General features: G+C 49.4%; 6 protein-coding genes across 6 annotated transcripts; 1 reads left to right on the top strand and 5 right to left on the bottom strand.

The window, feature by feature from the left end:
- Positions 1 to 520: 520 nt before the first annotated feature.
- On the bottom strand, positions 521 to 1,765 carry N7481_001717 (tryptophan synthase subunit beta; the record flags this gene model as incomplete). Its single annotated transcript, XM_057260936.1, has 1 exon — positions 521 to 1,765. The coding sequence occupies one exon, from the start codon at positions 1,763 to 1,765 to the stop codon at positions 521 to 523; it is 1,245 nt and encodes a 414-aa protein (XP_057125868.1).
- Positions 1,766 to 3,094: 1,329 nt separating this feature from the next.
- On the bottom strand, positions 3,095 to 8,029 carry N7481_001716 (uncharacterized protein; the record flags this gene model as incomplete). The annotated part of the gene is made up of 12 exons (XM_057260935.1): positions 3,095 to 3,906; positions 3,968 to 4,085; positions 4,141 to 4,420; positions 4,473 to 5,454; positions 5,520 to 5,727; positions 5,871 to 5,886; positions 5,934 to 6,059; positions 6,158 to 6,293; positions 6,361 to 6,560; positions 6,618 to 7,319; positions 7,381 to 7,906; positions 7,969 to 8,029. 12 exons carry the CDS (start codon positions 8,027 to 8,029, stop codon positions 3,095 to 3,097), a joined length of 4,167 nt encoding a protein of 1,388 aa, XP_057125867.1.
- A 580-nt stretch (positions 8,030 to 8,609) lies between these two features.
- Positions 8,610 to 11,084, bottom strand: N7481_001715 (putative ATP-dependent RNA helicase DBP6; the record flags this gene model as incomplete). The annotated part of the gene is made up of 1 exon (XM_057260934.1): positions 8,610 to 11,084. One exon carries the CDS (start codon positions 11,082 to 11,084, stop codon positions 8,610 to 8,612), a length of 2,475 nt encoding a protein of 824 aa, XP_057125866.1.
- A 408-nt stretch (positions 11,085 to 11,492) lies between these two features.
- Positions 11,493 to 13,198, top strand: N7481_001714 (phosphatidylinositol N-acetylglucosaminyltransferase subunit A/GPI3; the record flags this gene model as incomplete). Its single annotated transcript, XM_057260933.1, has 4 exons — positions 11,493 to 11,553; positions 11,652 to 11,686; positions 11,766 to 12,154; positions 12,208 to 13,198. The coding sequence occupies 4 exons, from the start codon at positions 11,493 to 11,495 to the stop codon at positions 13,196 to 13,198; spliced, it is 1,476 nt and encodes a 491-aa protein (XP_057125865.1).
- Positions 13,199 to 13,428: 230 nt separating this feature from the next.
- N7481_001713 (uncharacterized protein) lies at positions 13,429 to 14,110 on the bottom strand (the record flags this gene model as incomplete). The annotated part of the gene is made up of 2 exons (XM_057260932.1): positions 13,429 to 13,959; positions 14,015 to 14,110. 2 exons carry the CDS (start codon positions 14,108 to 14,110, stop codon positions 13,429 to 13,431), a joined length of 627 nt encoding a protein of 208 aa, XP_057125864.1.
- Positions 14,111 to 15,128: 1,018 nt separating this feature from the next.
- Positions 15,129 to 16,002, bottom strand: N7481_001712 (ADP-ribosylation factor family protein; the record flags this gene model as incomplete). The annotated part of the gene is made up of 2 exons (XM_057260931.1): positions 15,129 to 15,823; positions 15,954 to 16,002. The coding sequence occupies 2 exons, from the start codon at positions 16,000 to 16,002 to the stop codon at positions 15,129 to 15,131; spliced, it is 744 nt and encodes a 247-aa protein (XP_057125863.1).
- Between the last annotated feature and the right edge of the window lie 729 nt (positions 16,003 to 16,731).

Here is a 16,731-nt window from a genome sequence, read left to right as displayed (position 1 = left end):
TTGAGAGAAAGACTGGGCCGTAAAGTCCATTGTAAACGCGAAGTTGCAATCTCCTTTATACCCCCTCACTTTGCTGCACATCGGCTGCTCCCAAACCCCGTGGGCATCCCCGGGAAAAAACAACTTCTCCACATTTCCCGACCAAGTAAGTCCCGCAGCCGATCCCGAAGCTTTGCCGGCGAGCTTGCCGGAGGGCTGCACCTGTATGTGATTTAGCCTGAAGTCTGTTAAGTTCGATCGATGTGGGGGGGTTGTATGATCTGGAATCAGGAGAGGTGGGGAACTTGGAATAGGAATGAGGGGATTGGAAAGTGGAGCTGGATGGCAATAATATCAGTCCTTGCATGAAACGCAGACGAAATTCTGTATAGAATAGAGCGATATACCCGAATGACCTCGATAAATACAAACGGTGGCAAATTTAACTTCTCTCTTGCCAGAGAATAGAAATATACTGATTTAAATCTTCCGTGACATAAGATTGTTGAAAGTTTGGAAATGGAATGTATTCTATCCGATTTCAAGCTGCTGCAAGGAAGCATCCATTCTCATCTAGCTTGTATTTTTCAAGCACGTAATCAACATCCTTGTCGCCACGACCCGAGAGATTGACTAGGATTCTTTCGGATGGAGGGCGCTGCGCAGCCAACCGAATCGCAAACGCTAATGCGTGTGCGCTTTCCAGCGCCGGAATTATACCCTCGAATTTCGCCATCCGGTAGAATGTATTGACGACATCCTCATCTGAAATACCTGCAATTGATAATCGACCAGCTTCATGAAGCATCGCAATCTCAGGACCAACGCCAGGGTATGCGAGCCCTGATGCGATGGATGAGACACTGGCAGGTGTACCGTCATCTTTCTGAAGCATAATGGACTGAGCACCATGCAGGGTGCCCGGTTTTCCATAGGATAATGTCGCTGCGTGTTGACCGAGCTTATCAGACGTGCCCATAGGTTCGACCGCATGTAGAATGACCCCGGGTTCATCTATAAAGCCTGTATATATACCCATTGCATTGGAACCACCAGCAACGCAGGCAACCACATGATCAGGCAGACTTCCATCCGTCATGGAACTAAATTGCTCGCGCGCTTCTCGACCAACAACGCCTTGGAAGTCTCGTACAATCATAGGGAAGGGATGAGGGCCGATGGCCGAGCCAATGGCATAAAGCGCGTGTTTGTGCTGCTCGGCGTATGCATTAAATGCAGAATCACTCGCATCTTTTAGAGCAGACTGGCCAGTCGATACAGACACCACTCGCGCACCGAGTAGCTGCATCCTACCAACATTTGAGCTCTGTTTTTTTATATCAACTTCTCCCATGTGAACTTCACATTCGAGGCCAAAATAGGCGGCTGCAGTTGCCAGAGCGACGCCATGCTGGCCGGCTCCCGTCTCAGCAATCAGTTTCTTCTTGCCCATCCGCTTAGCAAGTAGGGCGAAGCCAACACAGTGGTTGATTTTGTGTGCACCGGTGTGATTCAAATCCTCTCTTTTGACGAATATTTGAGCTCCTCCGACTTGGTTTGAGATGTTTTCAAGGTGGTGTATTGGCGTCGGGCGCCCTTGAAGTCCGACCCGCACCTTATCCAGGGTGGCCTGAAATTCCGGCGATTGATGGAGCTCGTTATGGCTATTGGCCAACTCTAGCAGTGCGGATCGAAGTTCTGGTGGATAGTAGTTACCGCCAAACCGACCGTAGTATCCCTCAGCGTCGGGGTTACTCTGGAAATGAGAATAGATGCTTTCCGACATCTTGTCCTGCCTTCGAGAATTTGAGAATGGGTAAATGGAACAATCGGATGACGGATGACGGATGATGGGATTTGAGGTTACAAATCGCACTCGTGTCACGCTGGTGGGGTATCAGATTGACCGTCTGCAATATTTCTCAGTTTCAAGGCATCTGTGAGCGAATCCGACAGGTAGATAGAACAGACGGTGTAGGCTAGAGGTGGTAACTAAACGGGTCAATTGGGGACGGATAGCTCTGACAAGTCTGGATTCAAGTGCCCGGCCTACGAGGGAGAATTGGATCCTTTATCTTTTGAAAACAAAGAGGAAATCCTTCGAGCATCTGTCGGTGACTCATTGGTGGTGGCTGTAGCTTGTACAAAGTAACTCGTTGAGAGGTTGTCAACTGAATCTTGACGAACCGACCCGCCAACGCCGACCCGCCAGCGCCGACCCGCCAACGCCGACCCGCTCAGCCTCTCATCTTTGTCAGTCAGATGTCAGTCAAAGGGCGTCCAATCTCTGTGAATATCAAGGCTATCTTGGTCTGCCAGTGCCATATTATCCTATTCGAAGGATTCTGGGGAGCCCAGATCCCCCTTAATTAAAAATCTTAAAATTGAAGTCCTCATACATAGTCCGGAATAAGCTTGGATACGAGTACAGGTAGTACTGAATTTAATATCCCCAATGACTGTACCCATCACGTTCAGGTTCTTACTAGTATACGCGAGAGTCTGTTTCCGATATTAGAAAAATTATCTCTCGACTTTGCCAGTGGATCTTGGGTTTCTTGCCTTGGCTTCAGAGTAAACTCGTAGTAGTATAGGTATCTTGAGAAGCTCCATTCAGGCTGAATTGGGAGCTTTGGGTCCTGCGTCACCGATAAATACTAATTGTGTCTCGGACCCCCTCATGCGCACTCTACAATACTAGTACGCCAGGTTTCGGAGTGCTCGGAGAGTTTAATGCAGCTGCTCCACCCCGGAAGAGGCTCGTCCCGACAATTTTCCCTAAGGAGATAGTAGCTAACATTTTGTTGCATGATAAACAGGGGCCTGGATCTTTCGAATTTATCCTTCTGACTTTGGATAAGCTCAGCTACTCTAGGATTCTAGGTGATTTTTGCCAGAATCCAGGTCTACTCATTAGTTAACTACTCAGATATACTAGTACTAGTTAGTACAGCCCAGAAATCTGAAGTGCTCGGCGTACGTCGGGTATACCCGTAATTTACTGCAAACTAACCAACACTTATACTATTGATAAACGAGAGCAACCCTCGCAATTCATACGATCGAGGCTTCCCAGGTGACCACGGTGTTATGAATACCAATTAAGCTTCTCTGCCTAATAGGAGATCTTGAACACCCAAGCAAACCGATCGGCTGCGACAACCTCCTTGCTAGGGAATAGAGTTACCGATCCATTCCTAGACTTTCTTGTTGGCACAACTTCACCATCCATTTTTCCACCCAGTACCGTCACCTTGTCACCATTGACCCATGGAATGGGACTATTCAAGGTCAAAGTACTGTTCGGTTTGGCGAGCACATGGATATAGAAAGCATCTTTCGAGATGGTGAACCTGACACTATCACCCTCCTCGGGAGTGACAAACCAATATGTTGTGTTGAAGATAGCCTCAGCATGATCCTTGATCCAAACACCAGCCTCGCGCAGGTTTCTTTGTTCAACACCGATAATTGTCCCATTCGCAGTTGGGCCCACATCTAGAAGGAAATTCCCGTTCTTGCTCACAATATCAATTAGGCTCGTGACAATACTGCTGGCGTTCATATAGCTTGCCAAGGGTGTTGCGCGGTTGTAGCCATAGCTATATGGGTCCATCCCCAGGTTGCTCTCCCATTTGCGAACCTGGACCCCATCATACCGGGCATATTCAGGGGTGTCAAAATCTCCCGGTAGACCACATCGTGCGTTCATCACAACTTGCCGATTCTGTTCTGCTGCCTGGTTGAACCACTGTGATGCAAACTCAACAGTGCGATTAGGTCCACCGATATCACACCACATGATTTCAGTGCCCATATCAGCCAGAGTATTCATTTCAGGTAGTATCTTATCCTCAATATAGTCGTTAAGTGGCACGTATCCAGTGTACGGAAGTGTTTCGTTCGTGAAAGGATTGGTAGCATTTCCTAAAAATGGTCAGTGCAACGTTCAATTATCTTCGGTCGAGCACAAGGCAAAAGTTCATACCTCCAGGCCAAGAAGAGAATCCATATTTTCTGTAGTCGGGATGGAACCACTCCGGTAGAGAGTAGTATACCGCACGATGCAAGTGGGGTTGGTATTTTTTGGAAGCGTCAAACAGTTCCTATATAGAGATATTAGAAACAGCCCATGTCTTCTCTTCTTAGTGTTCATCATACCTGTACTAAGTTTCGGTGCGGGGTCATGGCCACAGATGTTCTCTTGGTAACATTCTCGGGAAGATCGAAAAGAGCGTATCCTTCATGGTGTTTGCTGACTTGAACAAAGTAGTTGGCACCAGCATCGGCGAAAAGATCAACCCATTCTTTAGGATCCCACGCGTCCGCCGTAAAATTCTGAATGAAATCATCGTATGCGAGTTCTGTTCCATAAGTCTTCTTTTGATAGTCGTAGACATCAGTCTTATCACTAGGACCTTGGCCGAGCCACCACCAATACCTAAGAGATGTTAGCCATTGCTTCTCCTAGTAGCGATTTTCCCTCTTCTCACCACTCAGCGTAGCTCTCCTTCGATCCCGAATTGCCCCAACCGGGCACTGAATAAATCCCCCAATGGATGAAGATCCCATACTTGGCATTGTTATACCAGCTCGGGGCTTCATGGCTGTAGATGGATTCATAAGTAGCCTCGTACAGGCCAATACCGTAGGTCGCTTTGAAAGCATACTTTCTGCTTGCCACCCCTTCGCCTTCGATGACTACAGTGGCTGGGCCAGAGTCTCCTGATTTCACCCCGTCACGATTCTTTACACCGACCTCCACTACAGCCTGATCACCGGGCCCAAGGCGATTGATCACTCCATCGGTGACCGTTTCCAGACCCGGCGACTCAACCCGGACTCGAAGAGTGTTATTTCGCAAGATGAACGAAGACCCGACATTATTCACCAGAACCTCGATGATTTGGACTTTGTCAGTCCCTTCCATCCATTTCTGCGTAGAACGAGCATACTGAGTCTCAAGCCTTGGTGTTCTTGAAACATCCTTTGAGGCGGGTAGAAGCGACAAGGCAAAAACGTGCAGTTTTGTGTCAACTTCAGCGCCTCCAGGTTCGGTTGAAGACCCAGATGAGGACTCGGGGAACTTCAGCGAAACAAGCTCTTTAGACGAGTCCAGCCAATTAATGGTTTGGAATATATTGGTTCGGTTGAAATTCGTGCTGTTTTCCGTGAGATAAGAGGAAAAGATGAGGTCTCCTCCAGCGGGATACGGCCAGCTCCACCATGCTGGGACGAGTAACGGGCCAGTCGTATTGCTACCGTCAGCATACTTGGCTGTGACCGACCCTGCCGCCGTTCCAGACTCAGAGGAAGCAAGCATCTGGTAACTGAAATATTTGGCACGAGGTACCTTAATCTCTTGTCCCTTGACCAGGACATTGTCGTAGCCAGATGCATTGTATGGAGAGAATCGATAATTAACTCCTCCATAGGCGAACCTCTCTGGCGGAATCTCCTTGGCCGGATATGAGTCTAAAGGAAGATAGGCATTAGAAGGACGGGTCAATCATCGCAGCTTAGCAAAGAAATTTGCGTACTTCCTTGGCCGTCAAAGCTCGAATCATTAGGACTCAGACCAAATGCACGGTTATTGACGAATGGGCGTAGATCCAAGGCAATGGTATGGTTGGGCCCAGATAGAGCTTCAAAGTCATTTTGTGGCTTAAATATTACTGCCTGGCAAGCAGTCGCACTCGCCAGGAGAGCGGTTGCGATACACCCGGCATTCAACATGATGGCATACCACTAGTAGTAGTTTATGGATATTTAGTGAGAGCAGAACTCGGTTCTGCGCCGATGATATATGGACTATATATTGCTATTCCTCGGCACTGGCAGTCGTAACAGTGCCATTTCCCCGCATTCCTGCCAATGCTACCCCTACGTACTATAGCGATTTGCCCTCTTTTTATCGGGTAATTACTATCGGAAAATTACAAAGTATGTCTGACCGGGTGAAACCGATGCGATCGGCGTGCGGAGGTGGCGGCCTTTTCGCCGAAGCTATCCCGGCACCATGCCATATGTTACCATGATCATCGTGGGAAATGTTAGAGCTGTTGAGTGCCTGAAATTGTCTAAAATGGTTGCTATTAGGCAGATTGTATCGGCTAAAGTCAACCTTGGAAGCTATATACTCTGTGCGAGACCTTCTTATTCCACTTGTTCCACGAACGCCTTCTCCTGGTCCTCGCCGAGAATCCCACCCTGCTCGTTCATTTTCGCAGTAAAGTGTTTCTCTGCCTTCCAGGCAATACAGCTAGGCCCTGAGAAAAGCACATCAAGCTGCTCGAGAGGGCGATTTGCGGTTTCTGTTATCATGTTGTTAGCAGTATATTCTCAGTAGGTTTGTTGCCCAGGTAGGATAGTGCAACTAACCAGCGTAGAAGAGGTAGATCGGCGCCAATAGAGCGAGGTTAATCAGCGCGAATAGAATAAACACCCAGAATCCAATCGCTTCAATCAGATAGGGAATGATCATGTTGATGGCTCCTCCGGCAATGGAGAAAGAAAAAGTAGCCAGAGCAGCACCTTTACTTCGGCTTGCGAGGGGGAAAACTTCAGTGGGATATACCCAACTTTGATAAAGGTTAGTTTGAGAATTCCGGAAACGTAATATAGCATCAAGTACTCACCAAGTTGTCAGCCAGGTACTTCCGTAAACAAAGGTATAAATGTATAGAATAGCTGCGACTCCTGATCCATACTTGTTGGCTAGGGCCGAGTCGGTGTCCGAATGAGATATTGTCTCGTGAGAAAGAACACCCCCAACAATCAGGACAATCCCCATAAGCGTACAACCCGTCAGCATCAACTTTCTTCGTCCAACACGATCGCATAGATAAATGGATAATGCAAGACTCGCGATGTATCCGAACCAATTCCCACCTGCCAGAAGAGCAGGTTTATCTCCTTTGAATCCAGACAACGCGAACATGTTAGGAGCGTATACCGCAATGAAGTCGATGCCGGTTAGCTTTTGCATTACCTGTACACCAGAGCCAATAAGGACTCGACGACGGGTGTGGAGCTTATCCTTGATGAACAGCATGCTGTAAAAGCTGTGTGAGGTTGAGGTAGCCTCGGCACGAATGGCCGCGACAATTTCCTCCATCTCTGTATCAATGGCATTTTCATTATTATCGACACGGCATTTCCCCAAAACCGAGCGAGCTCCTTCGAGATCCCCAATCTTGGCCAAGTGACGAGGTGATTCAGGGTAGAAAGGGGCCGCGGCTAGAATGAACAGTAAAAACACAATCTGAAACCCGAGTGGGAATCGCCAGGTAAAAGAGAGAGATTGTGTCTTCAGACAGCCGAATTCCATCCAATAGGCACTGATTGCACGGCTTCGTTAACAACTAAACCTCCAAGGAGACAGAGTCAAGAGACACTCACGTTGTGGATCCGACCATTGCTAACGTGAATTGAACAGCGACAAACGCGCCTCGTAAACGGGGGTCCGCCAATTCTGACGTCCAGACAGGAACCATTGTATTCAAATGACCACATCCAATTCCACTGATGACCCGTGCAAAAGCAAACCAGGTGATATTGGTAGCCGAAGCTAACAAGGCCGCCCCGAGGATCCCCCAAAGACATCCCAACTGGATTGTTTTGAGGCGTCCAATCGAGTCAGCGACGTATCCAACAAGCAATGCGCCGATGGCAAATCCTCCAAACCAAAGACTGACGAGTCCGCCAATGGCTGCGGCGTCCCTGTCGCTGCCACTGGCAACCCCCATTCGCTGCATATAATCTGCATTGTTGTTTACTTGGCTCATTACTGCGGTGTCATAGCCAAAGAAAAGAATTGCGCATCCAGCGAAGAGAAAGATGGCGTATGTCATCGACTTGCCCTGTAGTCTCATACATCTTGACGGTGAGAATCCTCCAGGGATATAGCGAGCAAAGTCAGACTCCGCTGGATAATTAATTAGCAGATACTTCCAAGTGTAGAGACGTGCATCAGTTAGACCAACTCACGACGAAAAATAGATTGCTCAGGGTTTCCCCCATCGAGGGTATTCATGCTTTGTTTCTCCATTGTGTTATGCCAAGGAGCCAAGAAAAGGGGCTGGTGAGCTTAACCAAACGCTATTTAAATGAGGACACCATCCTGTTCGCCTTCACCTCCACCTCCTGAACCCCGATCGGACTTGCTCCGAGGTATCACGATTCCCCCAGATTCTGACTTTCCCCAGGGTTCCACTGGTTCCACTTCTTCGCTCTCACTCGGTCGATAAAACACCGAGAGGAACACCGAGAGGTGAGCCAGCGAGGAATGGTAGGGATGAACAGAATGGAAATATTGAATGTGAATCCAGAGGCACCCTTGTAAAACAGGGTGCTTATGGGTGCGAATCCAGTAATTAATATGCTTCAACTTTGGAAAGGTGCCAGCCCTGGAGTGTTGACCGACCTTTCTCAGGCTAGCAGACTGCAACGACATCAGGTACAAGGAACGGACAAGCACCGAAAGTCTGTGGGCGAAATAGAATATTCATAAGATGGATGGTATTTTGAGACGATGATTGATATGATACACTAAAATACAACCGCTATGCATGCAGAGATTCATTTGAATTCGGAATTATGTTCCGAGCTCCTCTTTGTTTTGTTTTGTTTCATTTCCTACCCTTGACTTCCTGCTCCAGCTTCTCGAGGGCCTTGGGATATTTCTCCTGGAGTGACTTGAGGTCATTTGTCTTCACCTGGACGCGATCGATGGGCGAGTTACGTATGATGCGACCGTCCACGCCGGCTGCAATTTCGTTTGCGAACCATCGTCCTTCGCGGTGAGCCACCAGAGACCATGCAGAACCTTCTTTTCCAGCGCGGGCGGTACGGCCGACACGGTGCACATAGGTTGTGATGCTGCTGGGAACATCATAGTTGATAACGTGAGACAGCGATTGCAGATCTAAACCACGAGAGGCACGGTCGGTAGCCACGATGACGGAGATTTTGCCCTTGCGGTAAGCTGCCAGAGTCTTGCGTGATGCTGACGATTTGTCGGATTTGATGATGGTTCCCACGCGGCTGGCGAGTTGCGGGTGAAGCAGGGAGATGAGACGGGAAAGTCGCGACGCAGATTCGGAAGATTTGGTGAAGACGAGCACAGTAGTGGGTCGAGGGCCAGTCTTGGATACAGTTTTGAGCTTAGATTCGGACTCGGACTCGGATTCAGAAGAGTCAGAAGAGTCATCCGATGAAGTGTCGCTCGAAGCATCGCTGGAAGTGTCACTTGCAGAATCGGAGTCAGACTCGGAATCCGACCCTGAGGATGATGTGTCATCATCTGAAGATTCATCCGAGCTGGTTTCGTCGTCGCTGGAGGTATCATCCGAGCTAGTGCTATCGGAGCCAGCGGCCTTGGAGGTGAGACTAGACTTCCTATCAACTTCAACGCCGATGTGTGATAGTAGCAGACGCAGGAGGTAGAGCGGCTTGAGAGATTCATCGCCCACGGCAACCATTCGTTCTCGCAGAGTCGACGGCAGTGTGAAGTTGGCATCGGAGTGCGTAGCGAAAGGATCTTCGGGGTTGATGGCATTCTCAGCACCAATGATAACCATCTTAGGGTCGTCAAGGCGTAGAGAGTTGAGCTTGGTGATATCGCGGGTCATAGTAGCGCTAAGAACAACCTTTCTCGGGGGTTTTGTCTCAATCGGCAGACCAAGCTCCGACAAGAGTTTTCCGCCCGGGCCAAAGGTTTCCGGTGCATGTCGCGCATCCAACGAACCTATCACCACATCTACCCACTCCTGGAAACTTTCGTTCAGCAGCCGATCGGCCTCATCGATCACCAGCCATTCAAGATGTTTGAGGGTGAATCCCTTGGTGTAGCGAAGATGATCGACCAAACGACCGGGGGTACAAATGAGAATATCAACGTTGGGCTCGTATCTCTGAATATATCCCGGAAGGAAACCTGTCGAATCAACAGCTTCAGTAACACAGTCTTCAAGGCTAAAGTCCATCCAGTCATTGTCTTGCAAGCCTGGCGCCTGTCTTTGTGCAACAGTCGCGGGGTTGTAGACTTGATCTGTTCTCATGATAAATTTTTGCTCCTCTTTAATGGCCACATTTCCCACTGCACTGCCAATGTGAAGGCGCGATCCAGAGGCGCAGAGTTCACAAGCCTCGCGAGCCTGCTTGACTAGCTCTCGAGTAGGGACGACAATCAAGCCTCGAAGTCTTGATGCGGGTCTCGGGTTCAAGGATGTCACGAGCGGAAGCACGTAGGAAAGGGTCTTTCCGGATCCCGTGGCGGCTGAGATACACAAATCGCCAGGATGGTGGTTATCGCCGTCCAATAGGAGGGGGATGACGGTGGACTGAACTGCGAAGGCCTCTCTGTAATTGTTCTGGTCGAGAATGCGAAGAAGATCTGGCTTGATTCCGAGGTCTGCGAACTTGGCCCGTTCATCGGTCGATGTTCGTAGGGGGTTCGCCAACCAAGGAGGCAGGGAAGAGTAGGTAGGAGCCTCTTCGAGCTCCGGTGGGTTCTCGGGTTGTGGCAGTGGCTCAAGGCCCTTTGCGATGACTGGCTCAACGACATTCTCTTCGATATCTTCGACCTCAGGCTTCGACTTCTTTGCCTTTTTGCTGGACACGGTTTTCGTACGTTCAAACTTGGAGAGGATGCCCGCGTGTTTGTTCTTGGACGGCTTGCGCTCTGCGTCGTTGTCACTGGATTCTTCCGAGTCCTGGTCTTCCTTGGGTGTTGATTTCGTAGTTTTAGGTTCATCGTCAGTCTGATCGTCCTTCCGAGAGCTCTTGCGTTTGCCATCCTTCAGCTTCTTGCTTGTTTTAGTGTTGTCGGAGTCCGCAGGTGTCTCTTGGGTGTGCTTCGATGAGGCAAGTCTCTCTTTCCGGGGCGAGTTCTCATGATCATCGCCCTGAAGAGAATCCTTGAGTAGCTTTCGCTTCTGCTTCTCAGTGCCTCCAGCAGATAGACTATCACGCTTCTTCTCTTTTTTGTGCTTCTTGGTCGGGGTAGAGGTGGAGGTGGAAGCAGTGGGATCATCGCGTTTGCGTTTATGAGAGGAATTGTCTGTCGGCGACATCTTGGGGGCAGTCACCTTGGATCCGGCCATTTTCTCTCACAGGCGCATTTATCTAAGAAAGAAAGCTGCGCGGTGGGGAAGGTTTTTGGGACTCGGTTTTTTGTGCCGGTCCTAATTGACCGCCCATTCCTCGTAACTTGTTCACCGCCCTGTGTTATCGCGCCGCGGCAGCAGTTCGCAAGTCGAGGCAGGCGCGATTTGGGAGGAACATTGAAAGTTGGGAAGGAGCAACGATCTCCTTTTCACAATGAAGTGTCAAGTCACCTGCTCAGTCACCTGTTCAGTCACCAGTCCGATTACCTGAACCTGTCGATTGAGGCTTCCAGTGTCCTTGCCTTTTGCATCTCTTCCACCACTCGACCACTCCAACAGGAGAACAACCGCAACCATGCCATACAACATTGCGTGAGTTATCGGGTCTGTCATTGATCTTCCCAGTTGCCTGCCACTAATAAATGCTGCATTAGTATGGTCAGTGACTTCTTTTTCCCCCAGTCCGGTATGTATATGTCCTTATCCCATAGATCAAGACTTTACTCTTTATCAAGAAACACAACCCCAATTGCTTGCGACCAATTGCTAACTACAACTTACCAGGGGGAATCGAAAGTCACATCTACCAGCTATCCTCCGTAAGCGTACCACTTTTACCTCGTGCAACTCCTACTCGCCTAGCTCCATGAATCCTGACCGAAGCACAACCACCTTCAGAAACTCATCGATCGCGGACACAAAGTGATCATCATCACCCATGCATACAAAGGCCGAACCGGTGTCCGCTACCTCACCAATGGACTGAAGATATATCATGTCCCATTCTTCGTTATCTACCGAGAAACAACATTTCCCACGGTCTTTTCCTTCTTCCCTATATTTCGCAACATTGTCATTCGTGAGCAGATCGACATCGTACACGGCCATGCAAGTCTTAGTAGCTTCTGCGGCGAGGCCATTCTCCATGCACGAACAATGGGTTTGCGGACAGTCTTTACGGATCATTCGCTCTTTGGCTTTGCAGATGCGGCTTCTATCCTGACGAATAAATTGCTCAAGTTTACACTGAGTGACGTGGACCATGCTATCTGCGTCAGCCATACTTGGTAGGCAGTATTATTCCCCAAGGTCTGGCCTCCCGCAACTGACAACCACATAGCAAAGAAAATACCGTCCTTCGTGCCTCATTAGACCCACTAATGGTTTCCGTGATACCCAACGCCGTGGTTGCAGAGAACTTCTGTCCGCTTTCATATTACCCCCGTACTCATGATCAAATACCTATATCACCCGCCGACCCTCGACCATCACCGGCCCCGATTGGACCCAACGATACAATCACCATCGTTGTGATATCCCGCTTATTCTATAACAAAGGAACCGATCTTCTCATCGCCGCTATACCCCGAATCCTTGCCTCCAATCCAAATACTCGGTTCATCATTGCTGGATCAGGTCCAAAAGCAATCGATCTAGAGCAGATGCTAGAACGCAACGTCCTTCAAGACAAGGTTGAGCTGCTCGGGTCTGTTCGCCATGAAGAGGTGCGAGACGTCATGGTTCGAGGGCACATCTACTTGCATCCCAGTTTGACCGAAGCATTTGGTACCGTCATTGTTGAAGCTGCTAGTTGCGGGTTGTATGTGGTTTGCACACGAGTCGGCGGTATTCCTGAAGTTCTTCCTCAACACATGACTACGTTCGCCAAACCCGAGGAGGATGATCTGGTCGTTGCGACCAGTAAAGCAATTGCTGCCCTCCGCTCCAACAAAGTTCGTACCGACCGATTCCACGACCAAGTAAAGATGATGTACTCCTGGCGGGATGTCGCCGAGCGGACCGAACGTGTCTACCAAGGTATCATTGGCGATATCAGTCCGTCCGACTTCTACGGCTCCTATCCGGACCAAGGTTGGGATGTTAGTGGTGATCGGGTCCGCAGTTTCGCACTCATCGATCGCTTGAAGCGGTACTACGGATGCGGTGTGTGGGCAGGCAAGCTCTTTTGCCTGTGTGTTGTCATCGACTTCTTGATTTTCGTCCTCCTGGAGATGTGGTTCCCACGCGCGAATATCGATATTGCACGCAGTTGGCCTAAGAAGCAGCCGCTGGACAAATTACGAACACAATCGATACGAAACTCGAAATAATCAGTCAAGGGCAGGCATAATAGTACCTTGACCACTCACCCTCTTACGACAGACATCAACTTGTACATAATATCCTCACCACGATACTATATAATACGAAGAAACCAAACATCCTTTGAATACTTGAAACTCATTTATTTCGTTACATGCTGAATAATGTCCAATGTTCAAATCGCTCAGCGTTCATAACACCGTGACCATGACTAGAATACCCAACTCCGAACATTCATTTAATATACGTCATTACCAGCCTGGTTGCGCTTGGTCTTTGGCTCATACTTCCACTCCTTATCCAGAGTCTCGGCAGTCTCGCCTTGGACATCCTGGACCGAACGATCGGCCTTGTTGCCACGCGAACCAGCCAAAGCACCTTCCTCCTTCTCAAGGCCACGCTGGCTCGGGAATGCTCGCTCAACGCCCTTGTCCTCGCGGAAAGCACCAACGCCTTCCAGACCGGCCGATTGCTTTTTGCGGCCATGCTCCCCATCGTGCCTTAGCTCAACACCAGTCTGTCCCTGAAGGGGTTTACCGAGACCAGTGTTCACGTCGGCAGACGTGGCGCCTTGCAAAGTGTCTGCGGCAGAGGTGTATGTGGACTCTTTACCGTGACTGCGCAAGACATTTGGGTTGTTGGCTTGGCTGCCTACATCATCAACGTTGGAAGTGTAGGAGTTGCTGGCGGGCGCAGTGCCTGGGGGAAATGCCTCCATGTTGTATTCGGGACGCTGGTCGGCCTCATTGACCTTGACACCGGGCTTATGCTGGATAAGAGGTCAGTACGATGCTTCTTGGGATCGTACGCGTGATCTGACTTACACCCTTAGTAGTTTGTGGACCGTCGGGGGCGATTGAGGGCTTGAAGCTGCCTTGTTTAGCGTTGGCGACAGAGTCGATGTTGCTCAAGGTGCTCATTGTGAAGGTCGTGAATATTCGTAGATTAATGAACGGGAAAATGTAAAAATTGAAACAGTGAAAGCTTTTCAATCGGATTTATTGAGAGTCTTGTTTGGAATGTCTTCTGCTACTTTATAGCCAACGAATCCCAACTATTCCATCGCCTCATCACTGCATTACTTCATTCATTCACTTGTTCATGCTTGCTCGCCGCATGACGTCAAGTTGACGAGAACCTCCCTGGCCTTTAGGGTGGAAACCGGAGAAGTTGAAGGCCTCTCAGGCTTAGAGATATCGATTTTCATTTTGATTTGCTGATTCGATCAATCCCTGGAGTTGGATGAGCTGTAATTTGGTCAGTCGATCAGGGCCTTCGAGGACGAGTGACATCAAAAAGTGGGGATCTCAAATTTTTCGACGAACGCAGGGTGAATTCCAACATCAAGCTAATGGAACTCACCAATTCCTTGATTTCATGCTTCTAGTGCGCAATTCAGTTGTAATAGATTATCACCGTGACTCTCTGGGTGCACCGCTCCCTGTTTCTCCAGTACTACTAGTACTATGTAGTACGTCTTATGGTGGTCTGCATCTGTGACTGTCTCAGATTTATAGAGTTTAGTACGAGTACAGACTACGGAATATTACTAGTGGAGTACTAGTACATAATCTATTATTGCGAACATTTTAAGTCCATGCAGATTTTCCGATATTTAAACGCTCTGGGCCGTCTTAATGTGGCATTTGAACAAGCCGTTATGGATTAGTTGTCTACAGTTACTACTAGTAGCTAACGACAACATGAAGCACCTGCCCTCATACTATGCTGGGGTAGGTACTTGGGTCATTCAGAATTAGGCTTCGGGATGCTTTATACTACAGATATACCCTCCAGTACTCATCCACAGCTGTATCAATGACGTAAAAAACCATCCAGATTCATTGGTATGTACAGTAGAAAGCCCAATTCACAAACGCCATTATGCAAGTATGTTCAATCCAGTTCGCAGCCGGGAGTACTGACCCCATCATGTTATTATCGCATCACTGGCGGCCGACTCTCCTTGTTCCACTTCACACGGCTCTGTACCCACTCGACAGCAGCCTGTACTCCCGATCCCATCAACGCGCTGACCGGCAGCACGCGACTGTCTCGAACGCCACCACCCGTTTCGCCCTCGAAGACTTTCCGCACAAATCCCTCCTTGATGCGCACCACCTCGACGCAGTCCTCGCGATCTTGCTTGTTGGCCAGCACTAGGATCGGAACGCCCGCCACGTCGGCACTCTGCAAAACAGACTCGAGGACCTGGCGGCATTCATTCAGACGGCCGAAATCGCTGGCAGCTGCATTGATGCCGACGTTTTGTTCGGAGAAAGATTCGCTGGGGTCGGGGATGGAGCTTGGTCGACGGCCTGGGGCGGAGGGGAGACGGTTGATATCTGGGTCTTGGCCGACGTCGGCGCTATCGACGACGAAGACGATGGCGTGGCAGCTTGTGTAGTAGCTTTGCCAAAGGCCGCGCATGGAGATCTGGCCGCCAATGTCCCAGATCTTGAGGTTCATGTCGGATAATGGGATGGTTGAGACATTCTGGCCGACGGTTGGGACGGTCTTGCCTGGGTTGGGCGCGGGGACACCCTCTGGCCGGGGCTGGTAGAGGGCTTTTATTTGGGTCAGGAGAGTTGTTTTGCCTGCATTGTCTAGTCCGAGGAGAAGGACGGAGTACTCTGTAAAGGTGAAGTCGCAACGTAGTCAGTATAAACCTTGGTAAGGTTGGTAAGGTAGGTTGATGGTATCCCGGGGGGAGCTTGCGGTAAGGTCCAGCGGGCGCAGTTGAGGTTGGGGTTGAACTCGTACCTTCTTTACTGGTCGCGTAAGTATACAGCGACTTGGCCAGGTGATACATAGTCGCGCAGAAGCTCACGACCGGCGCGATCGAGTCTGGACGTGATGCAGGACAGTTGAATGCGAGCCGCATGCGCCGAAACGGGAAGGTAGGGCTTAGGGCTTGTGTCTGCCTTGGTGCCTGAACTAGGTCCAGCATTCCCGGAATGCATATACGTAGGTACTCTTATACTGCGAATAGTATATTTAGTATATACTACTAGTCGGGTCTACCTAGGTAGTACTATCTACTAGGTAGTTGTATATGTGTACTTATACCACTAGTAGTACTAAGAGTACTGGAGTACTGGAGTCACGGTTGAGCGGCTATGAGTACGCATGCATCAACATAATAAATCACAATCCACTTTGTACCTGCCAGTGGCTATTGACCTAGTTTTACTATAAGTAGTATTTGAATATAACCATCCTTATATATGTATATACTACTATGTATGCAATGCAGTAGAGTAGATCTATCGCACCTGCCCAAAGCGGACTCGGCCTCCTTCCTTGCGTGATTCCCGTCGGCGATGGCAAGAGCGACCTGGAATATGCGCGACTGCCCGATGTGTAGACAACTCGACATTGCCACTTCTTCACTTCAACTTCAACTTCCCTTCTTCCCTTCTTCCCTTCCTCACTTCAAGTTCTTCACTTCTTTTCTCCCTTCCATCCCTTCATCTTCCTGACGTGTGGATGATGACCTTTGCTCGTCCCTCGGGACGGCATTCCCCCCCTCCTCCATATG

Source organism: Penicillium waksmanii (assembly GCF_028829765.1).
Source record: "Penicillium waksmanii strain IBT 27052 chromosome Unknown utg000002l:1.0-3326099.0:1.0-3328782.0, whole genome shotgun sequence".
NCBI classification, from domain to species: Eukaryota; Fungi; Ascomycota; class Eurotiomycetes; order Eurotiales; family Aspergillaceae; genus Penicillium; species Penicillium waksmanii.
The sequence above is the reverse complement of the archived record's forward strand: the minus strand, read 5'-3'. Positions and strand labels throughout refer to the sequence as shown.